The following is a 12,388-nucleotide window of genomic DNA, read 5'->3' as shown; positions in this document are numbered from 1 at the left end:
ATTTTCTGTAGCCTTTCCCTGCCCAGTGCTGTATGAGCTGCTTGCAATTCTGCTTTATTCAGCTTTACCCTGTGGTGTCCTGTGCTGTACTGTGATGTGATGGAGTCACTGATGACTATTCCTAGGGCATGTTTTGCAGCCAGATGTGTGGTCGCTCTATGGCTTTTTCATTCAGCTCATGTAGGAGGAGAGAAAGTACTTGAGTGACTGCTGTGTATGAGGCTCCAGCTGTGTGTGTAAGCGGTCTCTGCTAGTGTTTTTGTCACCATGTGAGCTGGGTGGAAATGCAGGCATGAGCCTCTCTAGTGATGCCACCTGGGCCTTGAGCTTTCCTTAAGGTTATGTGTTATCCTCTGGAGTAACGGTCTGGGGGAAATGCTGGTAAAGGAGGATGTGAGAATGCTGCTCCTTACATGTGGCATGGGACGGACATGAGAGGGAAGGCAGTGCCACGTGTTTGGGTCCAAAGGTGGGACAGGCTGAAGTCTTACTTAAGAAGCTTTGGGAGCAAGTATAAGTTCAGTAAGAGGAAAGCAAATTTGGTCTTGGGAAGTGCCTTTTATAGCAAAACTCCCGCACCCTAAAATCCTTCCATTTCTATGTCCTCTCTCCTGAACAGGAGCTGATGATGGCAGCCCATGGGAAACACACAACCAGCAGTGGCACGGGGGAGCCTGGTGGCTCTTGTGAAGAGGTTCTTTGTCCCATTACCTGTGTGGGCAGTAAAATGAAGTCCTCTTGGTGACTGCTGCCACGTGCCTGCTGGGCTGAGGCTTGGGAGCAGCTAGCAGTGCTCAAGTGCTAGAGAAAGCCTCCCTGCTGCTCATCCCATCTGCAGCAACCTGCACTTTGCTGTGGGTTTGCCTTGCAACCTGGTGTGAGCGAGTTGGGTTCTCTCAGCATGGAGGGGAGTACCTCAGCACATGCCAGCCTTGCTCTCCTACCAAGGTGGATGGTGTAGGGCTGTCCAAAGCAGCATTGCAGAACGAGTGCAGCAGTGAGGGGTGACATCTCTTGCCTTGGCAAAAGACAACCCTTCTCCAGCTGCATGTTCCTGAGAGTGGAAGAGGCATCTGGTATGGAGCATAGCTGTGTGTTTGAGAACATGCAGGCCCTGGGGGGCTCATACATAGCACCAGGAGGTGCTGGTCTGTTATTCCAACAAGAGAGGCACTCAGCCTCTGGAAGGTGACATTTCAAATGCCATTTGTTAGAGCTAATGCTGTAAGGAGAGAATAGTATAGATAATCTTGCAACCCTTTTAGATGGTGGGAACCTCAGGTGGTGTAGCATCAAATGGGCCTGTGGTCCATGTGCAGTGTGCTGGACAGATCCTGTCTATAGAAGATATTCCATAGAATCACAGAATGGTTTGGGTTGGAAGGGGACATTAAAGACTATATGTTTCCAACCCCCTGCCACAGGCAGGGACACCTTCCACTAGACCAGTTTGCTCCAAGCCCCTGAGGTCCAATCTGTCCTTGAACACTGCCAGGGATGGGGCAGCCACAGCTTCTCTGGGCAGCCTGTGCCAGCGCCTCACCACCCTCACAGGGAAGAACTTCTGCCTAAGATCTCATCTCAGTCTCCCCTCTGTCAGGTTAAAAACATTCCCCCTTGTCATGTCCCTACAGGCCCTTGTCAAAAGCCCCTCTCCAGCTTTCTTGTGGCCCCTTTTAGGCACTGGAAGCTGCTGTAAGGTCTCACTGGGCTCCACAGTTTGATCATTAGAGCTATTACAGGATTTTCTTACAGGAAAACAACTTTATTCCTCATTTTCAGTGTCAGATGGAAGGAATGTTCCCAGGAGTGCTTCTTGCTGCACTCGTGGATAAAGGATAGGACATGCAGGTGGCGCAGTTACTGATACCAAGTAGGAGCTGCCCACAGGCTCCTCTGCTGCAACAAGCTGGCTGACCTTATCCTGTGGCTGAGGGATCTGTGCAGCGCAGCACAGGCCTGGGCACTCTGGGGCTGATGCGGTGTGGATTGCTGACTCCTTGATGTACACCAGTCCCCATGTCAGGATCACTGCAGCAAACTGGATCTGCAGTATGTCAAGTGCAGTTGTCCTGCAGTGTTGATGAGGCCCTAGCTTGGGAGACGTGGTGCACTGAATGCACCAGAGGGCTAAGCATCTACCTTAAAGGACTTCTTATCAGGGAAAGTACTTTCCTCCTGGGTGCTCTTCTCCCTTTTCTGGATCTGTCTTCCAGCTGGGAACCCCTGATCTCCTGGGCTGTCATCAGCCTGAGCCAGCACCAGCCCTGCCAGGCATTGCAGATCCTTGAGTCGTGCGTGTATCACACTTTGCAATTTCTGTAGCTCCCTTAAGCAAACAGTATGATGCAGAACTGCTGGTGTCCTCTCTGCCCTGAAGAATAGGGTGCTCTTCCCTTCAGCCAGCCTCAAGAAATCCTTGCCTTCAGACTTCAAGTGCTATGCAGAACATGGCTACAGATGGCTGGAAGCTGTCCCTGGCAGGCTTTTACAGGCTGCTCTGAAAGTACAAGCCCTAAAGAGATCTCTGCAGGGTTTTGCTCTGCAGAGCAGCCACCAGTGTGTGCCAGTAGCAGCTCAGACCAGTGGAACAGCAACAAAACGGGTACTGAAAGCAGCAGAAAGGAAAGGCTTTTGATGCTAGTGATGTGGATGTGAGGCTTGATGCTATGGTAATTAAAAGGCTGGTCTTCCTCACACCCAGGCAAACAGCTTGTCTTCTCCTGCTGGGTCCTTAGCAGGAAGGGTGTGAAGGAGGGGAAGCCTTTGAGCCCTGTTCTTGAGTAACTTAACCCCTTCCCCAAGGGCTCTTCTGATCGCTCTGAGATTGTGTTTGCCTTTAAACAGTGCATGCTTCCCAAGGTGCAGGAAGTCCTCCTAGATTCCATGACCTCTAAGATGAGCTGCTGTAAAAGTTAGAGGTGTTTTTCATTTCTGCAGCTGAATTCAGAGTTTTGAACCTCTGCTTAGCTTAGTGTGTCCCTTGCAGCTCTTGTGGTCAGAAACCTGCCCAGCTGCTGTGGTTGGAGGAAACAGTGCTTGTAGGTTAACTGGAAAGGACCTGGCTCATGAGCCTTGGCTGAGCTTTTGCTCTGTGTTAAAGCAATGAGATGAGGGTAAGTGGTTTACCCTGCATCCTAAGACACTTCTAACATGTATTGTGAGGTTTTGATGAGTGATGAGCTAGTTCTGCTACTGGGACCTAGTCTGTGCGTGTCTCTTAGTCTTGAACAGTCCTGATACTGCTGCTTGTCCTTCGGGGTGCTGTTTGCTGCTGCCACAGGTCTGGTTCCTGAGTGGTGACAGTTGATCTGTGGGGTATCAAAGATTTTGAACTGTGTTTTGGTCGGGGATCCCCATACTCTCTGTTTTTAGCCACACAGTGGCAGTGATTAAAGACCTTTGTGGTCGGGGACCTACTGCTGTTTCAGTCCACAGTGGGTCCTGCAGGGTTTCCTAGAAGGAATTTCAAACCTCTCTGAGTTTTTGTGTAAGATGGCTCCCCCAGAGACACACAGCTTATCTATACTGGCTGCCAAACAGCTGGACTATTGGGCCAGGGCTGCCTTGGTTCCAGGTTGGATGGGGCTTGGAGCAGCCTGGTCTAGTGGAAGGTTTCCCTCCCTGTGGCAGGGGGTTGGGACTGGGTGAGTGTTAAGGTCCCTTCCAACTCAAACCACTCTAAGATTCTGTGGTTGATGCTCACAGGGTGAGGCTTGTGCTGCTGCAAACCACCTCTCTGCCTTTCCTTCTGATGAGGGGAGCTGTCTTTGGCTGTGCACTGCTGTTTGTGTGGGGTATTTTTTACTGCAGTCTCTGCCCTTAAATGCCTGAATTAGGCAGCTTGTGTGTGTGATGGCTTCAGGTAATGGATTCCTTGTCCTGTCCTACAGCACAAGCCCTTCTGGCTCTTCTGCTGTGCAGGTGAAGGATGAGGCTCCTGCTCTGCCCAGCTGACCGTATCAGCTGGTGACCCTCTACATCCTTTATCCCACTTGAAACAATGGACTGCTGTCCCCAGCTAGTGGTTGGGGACATCTGTTAAAACTGGGGGCCTTTCTCTGGGTGTGAGTGCAATGGAGGAGTAGGAAGAAGAGTGTGCAGAGGCCTGCCAGGTCACAGCTCTTGCCTGGAGTGCTCTCCCAGTGTTGCAAGATGTGCAGAGCAGTCATTTAAAAATAGCATAGGCTGCTCGTCAGTCCACCTTGGGTCTCTTCAGTTGCACTGTAAGTTTACTGTGGTGTTTATTGGTGCATGTTGCATCTTGGCTATGATGAACTCTGTCCTAAAAGTCACTCTTTGCTAATTAGCAGCAAGTATTTGGCTATTGGGAGTGTTTGGAAGGGAATCAGAGTACATTGTGGAAATGAAAGTATCCCATAGCAGGCTCAGAAAATGGCTGTGTTATTTGGGCTCTGTAATTGGCCTGACTTTGCTGTGCTTCAAGTCTTGCACAAAGCAGGATGTCAGGACTTACAAAGTAACACATCTTTTTTATGCAAATTGTGAATTTCCTCTTTGTAGAGAAGCGGGACAAGGGATGTGGGGAGGCAGAGTGTTATGTGTTATAGAGGACTATGTGCTTTGGAATAGAATGTTTTATTTGTGCCTTTCACATAAGCTCTGTTGAAACTTGAAGGTAGTCTTCCCCCTCCTTCCCTGCAGTGCTTTGTTTCATCTGTAATCATCTCCTGATGTGTGTGGGCTTGTGTTTTCCTTTGATATAGGTATACTTTAAAGTTCATTTCTTTTTCTAGGCACAGTAACAAGTTCCCTTTTCTTGTGCTGACTCGGGTGTTCTCCTTGTTGGTGGCTTGGCATCAAACCCGGACCAGTCCTGCCTGGCCTTGTTCTCTGGAGAGCAGACTGGGGCTGTGCTCCTATGAGTGTCTGCAGCTCCCCAGTGGTTCGCAGCCCAGCCTGGAGCCTGCTGCCTTCTGTGCCCCCTTGCCCAGGCTGCACTATCATGCCTACCCTGGTCATTTGTCTTCTGCTTGGGCACCAGGAGCAGGCTTGCACAACCAGTCTGGTCCCCCTCATGGGTTCTTCAGCCCTTTTTTTCAAAGTCCAAGCCAGCTCTTATCAGCAGTAGGAAAGTCTTTTGGTTGTCACAGTGTTAATTGTAACAGGTTTCCTGTTTGTGCTTTTCTGCTTCTGCCTTTTCTTCGTCCACCGTTTTTCCTCCCCGGGATCACTGCTCTGATCCCTCAATTCCCACTCCAGAATTCTCACTTCACTGGCTGATCCCCTTCCAACTGCATCCCTGCCTTGGGCCCCTGAAAGTTCACCTTTCCCACTCCTGTCTTCACCATCTGTGCATCCTGTCTGCAGCTGATCACCTCGAACTGTAGCGGAAGCAGCGGTGACCCATATTCATGGATATTTAATGCTCCCAAACAGAGAGCGCTCCTGGATGCAGCTGAAATTGGCAGGCTGCTCTATAAAGCCTGCCATCAACATCAGGTGTTGCTCCATGTTATGTATCCATGGGGAAATAATCCCTCCCCCTTCCCTCAGCACAATGATGCCTCATTGCTGGCAAGGCCAGTGTTCAAGGCCAGGTTGAACGGGGCTTTGAGTGGAAGGTGTCCCTGCTCATGGCAGGGGATTTGGATATAGACCTTAAGGTCTCTTCCAACCCAAACCATTCTGTGAGTCAGATGCATGGAGGGCCTGGGTCTGGGTTAGGCTGGGTGGACATGTGCTGGTGGTTTGCATTCAGGGATGTTTGGTTTATCCCTCTGCAGTAGCTCTTGTAGCTATGGTCCTGAGGAGCTTTGCTTTCCCTGAAGCTGAGTTCTCCTGCCAGAGTGAGGCCATTGCAGTACGTTCCCCAGCCACCACACCAGCGGTCCTGAACACTTCTGCCCCCTGAGCTGCAGTGGAGCATGAGCTTCTCCCTCACCATTGACTTTGCTGGAGGAGTGGTCCCTTCTCTGTGTTTGCAGAAGGCAGGGACAGTCTCCCAGCTGGTGTCAGGGAGAGCTGAGGCTCTGAATGTGAAAGTGAATTGGCAGGGCAGAAATCAGGTTTTCCAAATGAATTTGCACACCCTATGGAGCTTGGGGAGCAGGAAGGAGTTTTCTGCTCATTGTGGTAGTTCCTCCTGGGGAAGAGGGACTCTGACCTTGCAGAAACCTTTGCATGCAATGTTTTGAAGGATCTTTAATTTTTAGATCTCTAAAGCCTGCATGGTGAAAACCAGACAGGAGGAGGGAAGTGATGCTGGTGTTGAAGATACTGTGGGCAGCGTCTGTTTGCTCCTAGGGCAGTCCCTCCTGGCTGTGGAGCAGGCAGACTGGACACTTGTCCTGCTGTTCCCTGCCTGCTGCTCATGGTGGGAGCCAAACCTGTCAGCTCATGTGGTCATTGCAGGTTTACCACTGCCAACGTGCTCTGTTCTTATGCCAGCTGAGAAGTGACCTCAAAAATAAACAGGAATTGAGTTAATAAGTACCATTAATCATGATGTGACTTCTTGTGCATCAGCAGAGTGTGGGCATAGTGCAAATGTGGCTTGTTTGTGCTGGCATGGCTCTGCTCGGTTACATTTGCTGGGATTTGTCGAGTTCGCTGCCTCTTGGCTTATCATGAGCTTGATGGGAGAAGGTTCTTAACCTTGTGCCCTCTTGTACTTCAGGAGATGTATAGGAAACAGTCCTATGGACTTGCTGGAGCTGCTCTGCTGAGGCTCCCTCTGCCCTGCTCCTGCTGCCAGTGACAAGCAGTGAGACAGAGGTTCATGGCCAGCAAGAAGCACAGGCTGCTGTGGACCTTGCCAGAGTGCCTGCGAGCAAAATGGGGTGTACGAATCCATCTTTGCTTGCCATTCCCAGCATGGGTGCCTGTACCACCAGTGCTGTCCTCCCCCAGCCTACCCTGGATGGGTTCAGGTGTCTGACATTGGTGTGCCCAGGGACCCTATGCGACTGTTTCTGCTTTGCTGCTAGCTCAGGGTAACCAGGTTACTTAACAGTGCAATTGTTTTTCTGGACAGGAAGGCTATTAGTAGAATCTGGGCTATAAATCTGTATTTTTTCCTCCTTGGACACATAATTGGATCTTCCAGAAACTGCCTGGTTGCATGATGAATGTTGTTTTTAAGCTGTGTGAGCCATTCATGTCTCTAAATCCCCTAACAATGCCAGTCAGATGGAGCAAGCAGGGGGCTGAGGGATCCCGTGGCTGTCCTGGCATGGATGAGGTGCAGGGGAGGCTGCGGCTTCATAGTGCGAGAGACAAGATTGTTTCTGCAAAGTTGGCTTTGCTCTTTTCTTGATGGGACCATCTGGGCTGGGTTGGCTCCTTCCTGCAGTTGCATGAGAAGTGGTGTCTGCATACACAGGACTATTTTAGAGCAGGGCCTGTTACACGTGCCTGTCTGTTTTGAGGAGGGAGCTCTGGGGAATAGGAAATGCATTCTGTGCACTCACACTTTTCCTTTGACCTTCTCTTCCTGAAAATGAGGGGGAAATCAGAGTCCTGGCTAGAGGTAGTCATTGGTAGTGATATAAAAGTGACTTAGAGAAGGATAATAGTCACATGCATGAGTCACTAGACCAACATATAGAGATTTGAAATGGAAAAAGTGATGCTAATTGACAGAGAGGATGAGGTGGGTGAATGACAGAGCTGGTGCTGTGCGTGGTGAGCTAAGATAATGCTGTGTTTGTGGCCTCGAGAGTGTTTCAGCAAAGCAACTTCAGCAGCTAAGTGTGATAGCAGCTCTGGGGGTGTATGAGCCCCAGTCCTCAGCTTGGGGCTCTCTAGGGCTGTTGGGCTCCTTCCCCAGCTTTGCTCCAAGGCACAAGCATGTATGAACAGGCAGGTTGAGACCCTGCATTCCCAGTGAAGGAATGTCAGTCTCCATAAGCATTGGCCCTGGAGGGCTGACACAGGAATGAGGAAACTCCATCACTGGTGTGGCATCTCCTGCTCTCTCCACAGTGTGGGACCCAAGGTGAGTGGCCAGAGGAGTGAGCTGTAAGTGAAACACCTCCACAGCTTGCTTTGTTTCCAGCTCTGATCACACAGAGGCCTCACACCCAAGAGGAGGTGATGACCATGCCCACCTGCCCTTTCCTGTCCGCCCTCCTTTGCCCACTGCCAGCATCCTCATCTTTGTAATGTCTGTAGGAAAGAAACCAGATGACAAAAAGCAGTTGTGGTGCAGCTGAGCATGGCTGATGTTGCTGAGCTTTGTCACAGAAGAAGCCTGGCAGGTCATTGCTGTTCTGGCAGATGGCTCTCCTGGGCAGGCAGCCGTGGCCTGGGTGACCAGGAACACTGTTCCTTAGGGTGGCTGGCAGGGTGCTTCCCCTGCCTTGCTCCAAGCCTTGCATCTGTTTTCTTGTTCAGGGTGTTTTGGGGATAATGAGATTTAATCAGTCTCCAGCTCTTCTCCTCCCCTAAACCAATGGCTCAAATCCTATTATCTTGTAAAGCATTTGGAATTCTGTCCGCTGAAATTGCATTAAGCCAGGATGGAAATTCCTTGTGGCTTAAACCTTGCCTCCATATGTCATCAAGTTGCTGCTGCTTGCTCTGCAGCGACTACAGGCTTGCTGGCACGGGGATGTAAGTTCTGGGGCTAGCCCCCAGCGAGATGGACTGATCCATCATAGGGAGGACCGGGAAGTGCTGGTAGGGGTACAGGAATGCTTGCCAAGGATGGGATTCACCCAGTTAGGAGCAAATGTTGTGAACTCTTAGCCAGTGTGCTCAGAGCCCTTAGAGATGTGGTGCACCTTCATCTTGCTGTGTTGTGGAGTGTTGCTTTGCTTTGCCAACTTTTTTCCCACCTCTTAAACTGGACAGACTGCTTCCAGGGAAAATGGGTTTCCAGCCGGAGAGAGGAACAAACTGTGGGTGAAGGGATGGTGGCTGGTTCAAGGCCATGGGGTAGGTGGGACATGGAGCTGCTCTGTGCTGATGGTTTCCTTTTGCCAGCTGCACTCCCCTTATCTCAGAGAGTGCATAGGTTATGTCTATGTGGCCGTGCAGGAGAGGTGGAGGCTTTGATTGCTTTCCATAACACTGCTCATTACCTTGGGATTAGACTCATGCTGATGCTGAGGAGGTGCACGGTGGTTTTCCCATCAGTGGAGACCCAGGGTGGGTGGGCACCAGTAGCCGCCCCACTTGGCGCCAGAGTTTCATAGCTTATGAAATTCTTCTTGGGATTCTTATCAAAGTGTTACCTGGGGAGAGGACTTTAGACACAATAATCTTTGCTAGGAAGGGCCTGTGGGCTGGAGAGCAGATAAGAGCTTGTGGAGCTCTTGAGAGCCAAATGGTGTCAAATCTTATCTTTCTAATTGGAAACTGCTTCATGGCTTGTCTAGGGCTTTGATTTTGACTTCTGATTTTATTTTTCCCATCACATGCACACCCTGCCCACCTCATGATCTAAGAGCAGTGGGATGAGGGGATTTCCCAAGGGCAGGGAAAAACAGAGAGGAGCCCTCTGAGACCTGTCCACTGTGGGGTACCCATGGGCATCCTGGTGTTCACCTACCAGTCTTATCCTCCTTTGGAAATGTGAACTCCAGCTCCCTGAATAATGACATGGCTTCTTCCTCCAAATAGGGAAATCTGTCATCTGTTCTGCTGCAATCACTGTGTTCCTTTGCTGACCCCAGTCTCTGTCCCCACCTCCACTAGTGAGGCGAGAGCTTGGCTGGGAGCCCTGTGTCCCAGCTGTGATGGGGTATGTGGAATTTGGAGATGCTTGTAGATGTGTGGTGCTGTACATGGTGTTTTGGAGTATCTGCAGGACAAGGGAGAGGGTTCAAGACCTTGCTCATAAGTATCTACTCTGTTTCCATGAGGAGAAAGTCTTTTCCAAGTGACTGGACATGGGCAAGACAATGATAGCTGCCATCTCAATGGGCTTAGTCCTTGACTGAAGTGTGCCAGCTCTTGTGCAGGACCTCTGCAGTCAGTGGTGGTGTCTGGATCACTCAGAGCTGTCAGCACAGAAGTGTCTCCATTAGTATCCTGTCTGTCAGAGAGTAATCTCCTGTTTTGGGGACCCCACCAAGGGGACTCATCACTGTTCTCCTGCAGCCTTTCACAAAAGGGGTGCCAGTGTGGCAAAGCTGATGAACCTGTGGACCAGTGGGGCTATAGGAGTGGCCCCAGGTCCCACGGTTGGTTGGGAAATCTTCCCCAGCCCTTCTGTAACGGTACCTTTGGATGCTGAGCCAAGGATGTCCCTGGTCCTTCTCATCTTTTGGGACAGGGATCAAGCAAGAGCACACCAAGCTGTCCTCTGTGGGTTGGTCCCATGGTGTCGGTGCTTGGGGCCATGGGACTGTTGCTGCTGCTTCAGCTTGTGAGGGTTGCCACCACGCCTGGTGTGGCCATTGGAGTGTGGGGCTTTGGTGGGAGTGTGGGCTGCAAAGGAGATTGCGTGTCCTTGAGTCTTTTCCAGTACCTAAAGGGGCTGACAAGAAAGCTGGAGAGGGGCTTCTGACAGGGGGGAATGGCTTCAACCTGACAGAGGGGAGACTGAGATGAGCTCTTAGGCAGAAGTTCTTCCCTGTGAGGGTGATGAGGCCCTGGCACAGGTTGCCCAGAGAAGCTGTGGCTGCCCCATCCCTGGCAGTGTTCAAGGCCAGGTTGGACAGGGCTTGGAGCAACCTGGTCTAGTGGAAGGTGTCCCTGCCCATGGCAGGGGTTGGAGCTGGATGAGCTGTAAGTTCCCTTCCCACCCGAACTGTTCCATGGTTCTATGATTCCTGCCTTGCAAAATCTGTTGTGGTGGGCATGGTGCCTGTCTTCTCATGGGGCTGCTCCCTGCGGAGGAGAAGCATTGACTCTAGGCAAGGAATGTGCATCTGAGAGCTGGCCCTGTGGGGCTGTGCCCAGTGTCAGCAGAGTGTTGAGTGCTTTTTGGGTTGTTTAGCCCTGTCCCTGGTGAGGATCCCTCCTTGACCCAAGTGCTCTTGTGGTGCCAAGACTTGGGTAGCAGGTATCCTCATGGAAGCTCAATGTTCAGGATCTGTTTCTCTGCAAGTGTTGGTGGAGCCCTAACCACTGGTTTTTGGTTTTCCCTTGTCATTCACAGTACAGTGCCGTGGACAGCAACCCTCTGTCTCTGTATGTCATGCATCCCTTCTGGAACACCATAGTGAAGGTGAGACCTCCTCCTCCCCTGAGCGGGACAGCAAAACTCCAGTCACCCTCTGTAAAACTGTCAGCTGAAAAGCCCTGCTTTGTTTGTGGTGCAACTAATGACAAAGGATGCTGCCTGCCAGCCTGCCCTGAGCTCACTGCATTGCAGTCTGAAGCTTCCACCTGCCCACTGATATGCCAGATGCAACTAAGCAGTGCTGTCTAATGCCCAGTTGACTGCAACCAAGTCTGCCATGGCCGGGAACAGCACATGGTCCCTATTACATGTTTTAATGAGTTATGTGTTCTTTTGCTGCTTTCCCATAGATCTTCCCTACCTGGCTGGCCCCAAATTTGATAACGTTTTCTGGCTTCCTGCTGCTTGTCTTCAACTTCTTCCTCATGGCATACTTCGACCCTGACTTTTATGCTTCTGGTAAGGCTGCATATTCATGTTTGGATGTGAAGCATCCGAGTGCTAAAATCAGTTGCCTCCTCTGCAGTGACCTCTGGTTCTTGTTGATAAGGCCTCTTAGTCTGGGCCTTCCCAGAGAGGAGTGTCTGTGCCAGAAGAGGGACAGAGTTGAGGGGTTGAACTTGCTGGGCTTCATGACAAGGGCTTGTCCAAATGTGAGTATGCTGGGCTGCACTGAAAGGAGTATGGTCAGCAGCTCAAGAGAGGGGATTCTCCTCGCTCTGCTCTTGTGAGCCCCCCCTGCAGTCCTGCTTCCAGCATAAGAAGGATATGGAGCTGTTGGAGTGAGTCAGGAGGAGGCCATGAAGATGCTCCAAGGGCTGGAGCAGCTCTGCTGTGGAGACAGGCTGAGAGAGCTGGGCTTGTTCAGCCTGGAGAAGGCTCCAGGGAGACCTTAGAGGAGTTCCCAGTGCCTAAAGAGTCTGACAAGAAAGCTGGAAAGGGCTTTTGGCAAGGGCCTGTAGGGGCAGGACAAGGGGGAATGGCTTTAACCTCACAGAGGGGAGATAGAGATGGGATCTTAGGAAGAAGTTGTTCTCTATGAAGGTGTTGAGGCCCTGGCACAGGGTGCCCAGAGAAGCTGTGGCTGCCCCATTCCTGGTAGTGTTGAAGGCCAGGTTGGATGGGGCTTTGAGCAACCTGACCTAGTGGAAGGTGTCCCTGCCTATGGCAGGAGGTTGGAACTGGATGAGCTTTAAGGTCTGTGACAGCTTCCCCTTGCTGGGTGAATGTGTGCCTGGTTGGCAGCATGCGTGCGAGGCAGGAGGAAACAGTTGAAATCTTGAGTAGGAATTG

At 51.1% G+C, this 12,388-nt stretch overlaps 1 protein-coding gene across 2 annotated transcripts in view; it reads left to right on the top strand.

Moving 5' to 3' along the window:
• The window catches only part of SELENOI (selenoprotein I), a 30,165-nt gene that overhangs the window by 5,421 nt on the left and 12,356 nt on the right, over positions 1-12,388 (top strand). For both annotated transcript variants that reach the window (XM_061350199.1, XM_061350200.1), the window contains exons 2-3: positions 11,072-11,140; positions 11,446-11,554. In XM_061350199.1, coding sequence (XP_061206183.1) covers positions 11,072-11,140; positions 11,446-11,554 — 178 coding nt within the window. The remainder of the gene's footprint in view (positions 1-11,071; positions 11,141-11,445; positions 11,555-12,388) is intronic.

This window comes from Neopsephotus bourkii, unplaced genomic scaffold, assembly GCF_033783945.1.
Source record: "Neopsephotus bourkii isolate Nb327-2 ecotype Australia unplaced genomic scaffold, CSIRO-AGI_Nbou_v1 NB_481, whole genome shotgun sequence".
In the NCBI taxonomy this organism is placed as follows: Eukaryota; Metazoa; Chordata; class Aves; order Psittaciformes; family Psittacidae; genus Neopsephotus; species Neopsephotus bourkii.
Note: the sequence above shows the minus strand (reverse complement) of the source record. Positions and strands in the feature narration are given on the sequence as shown.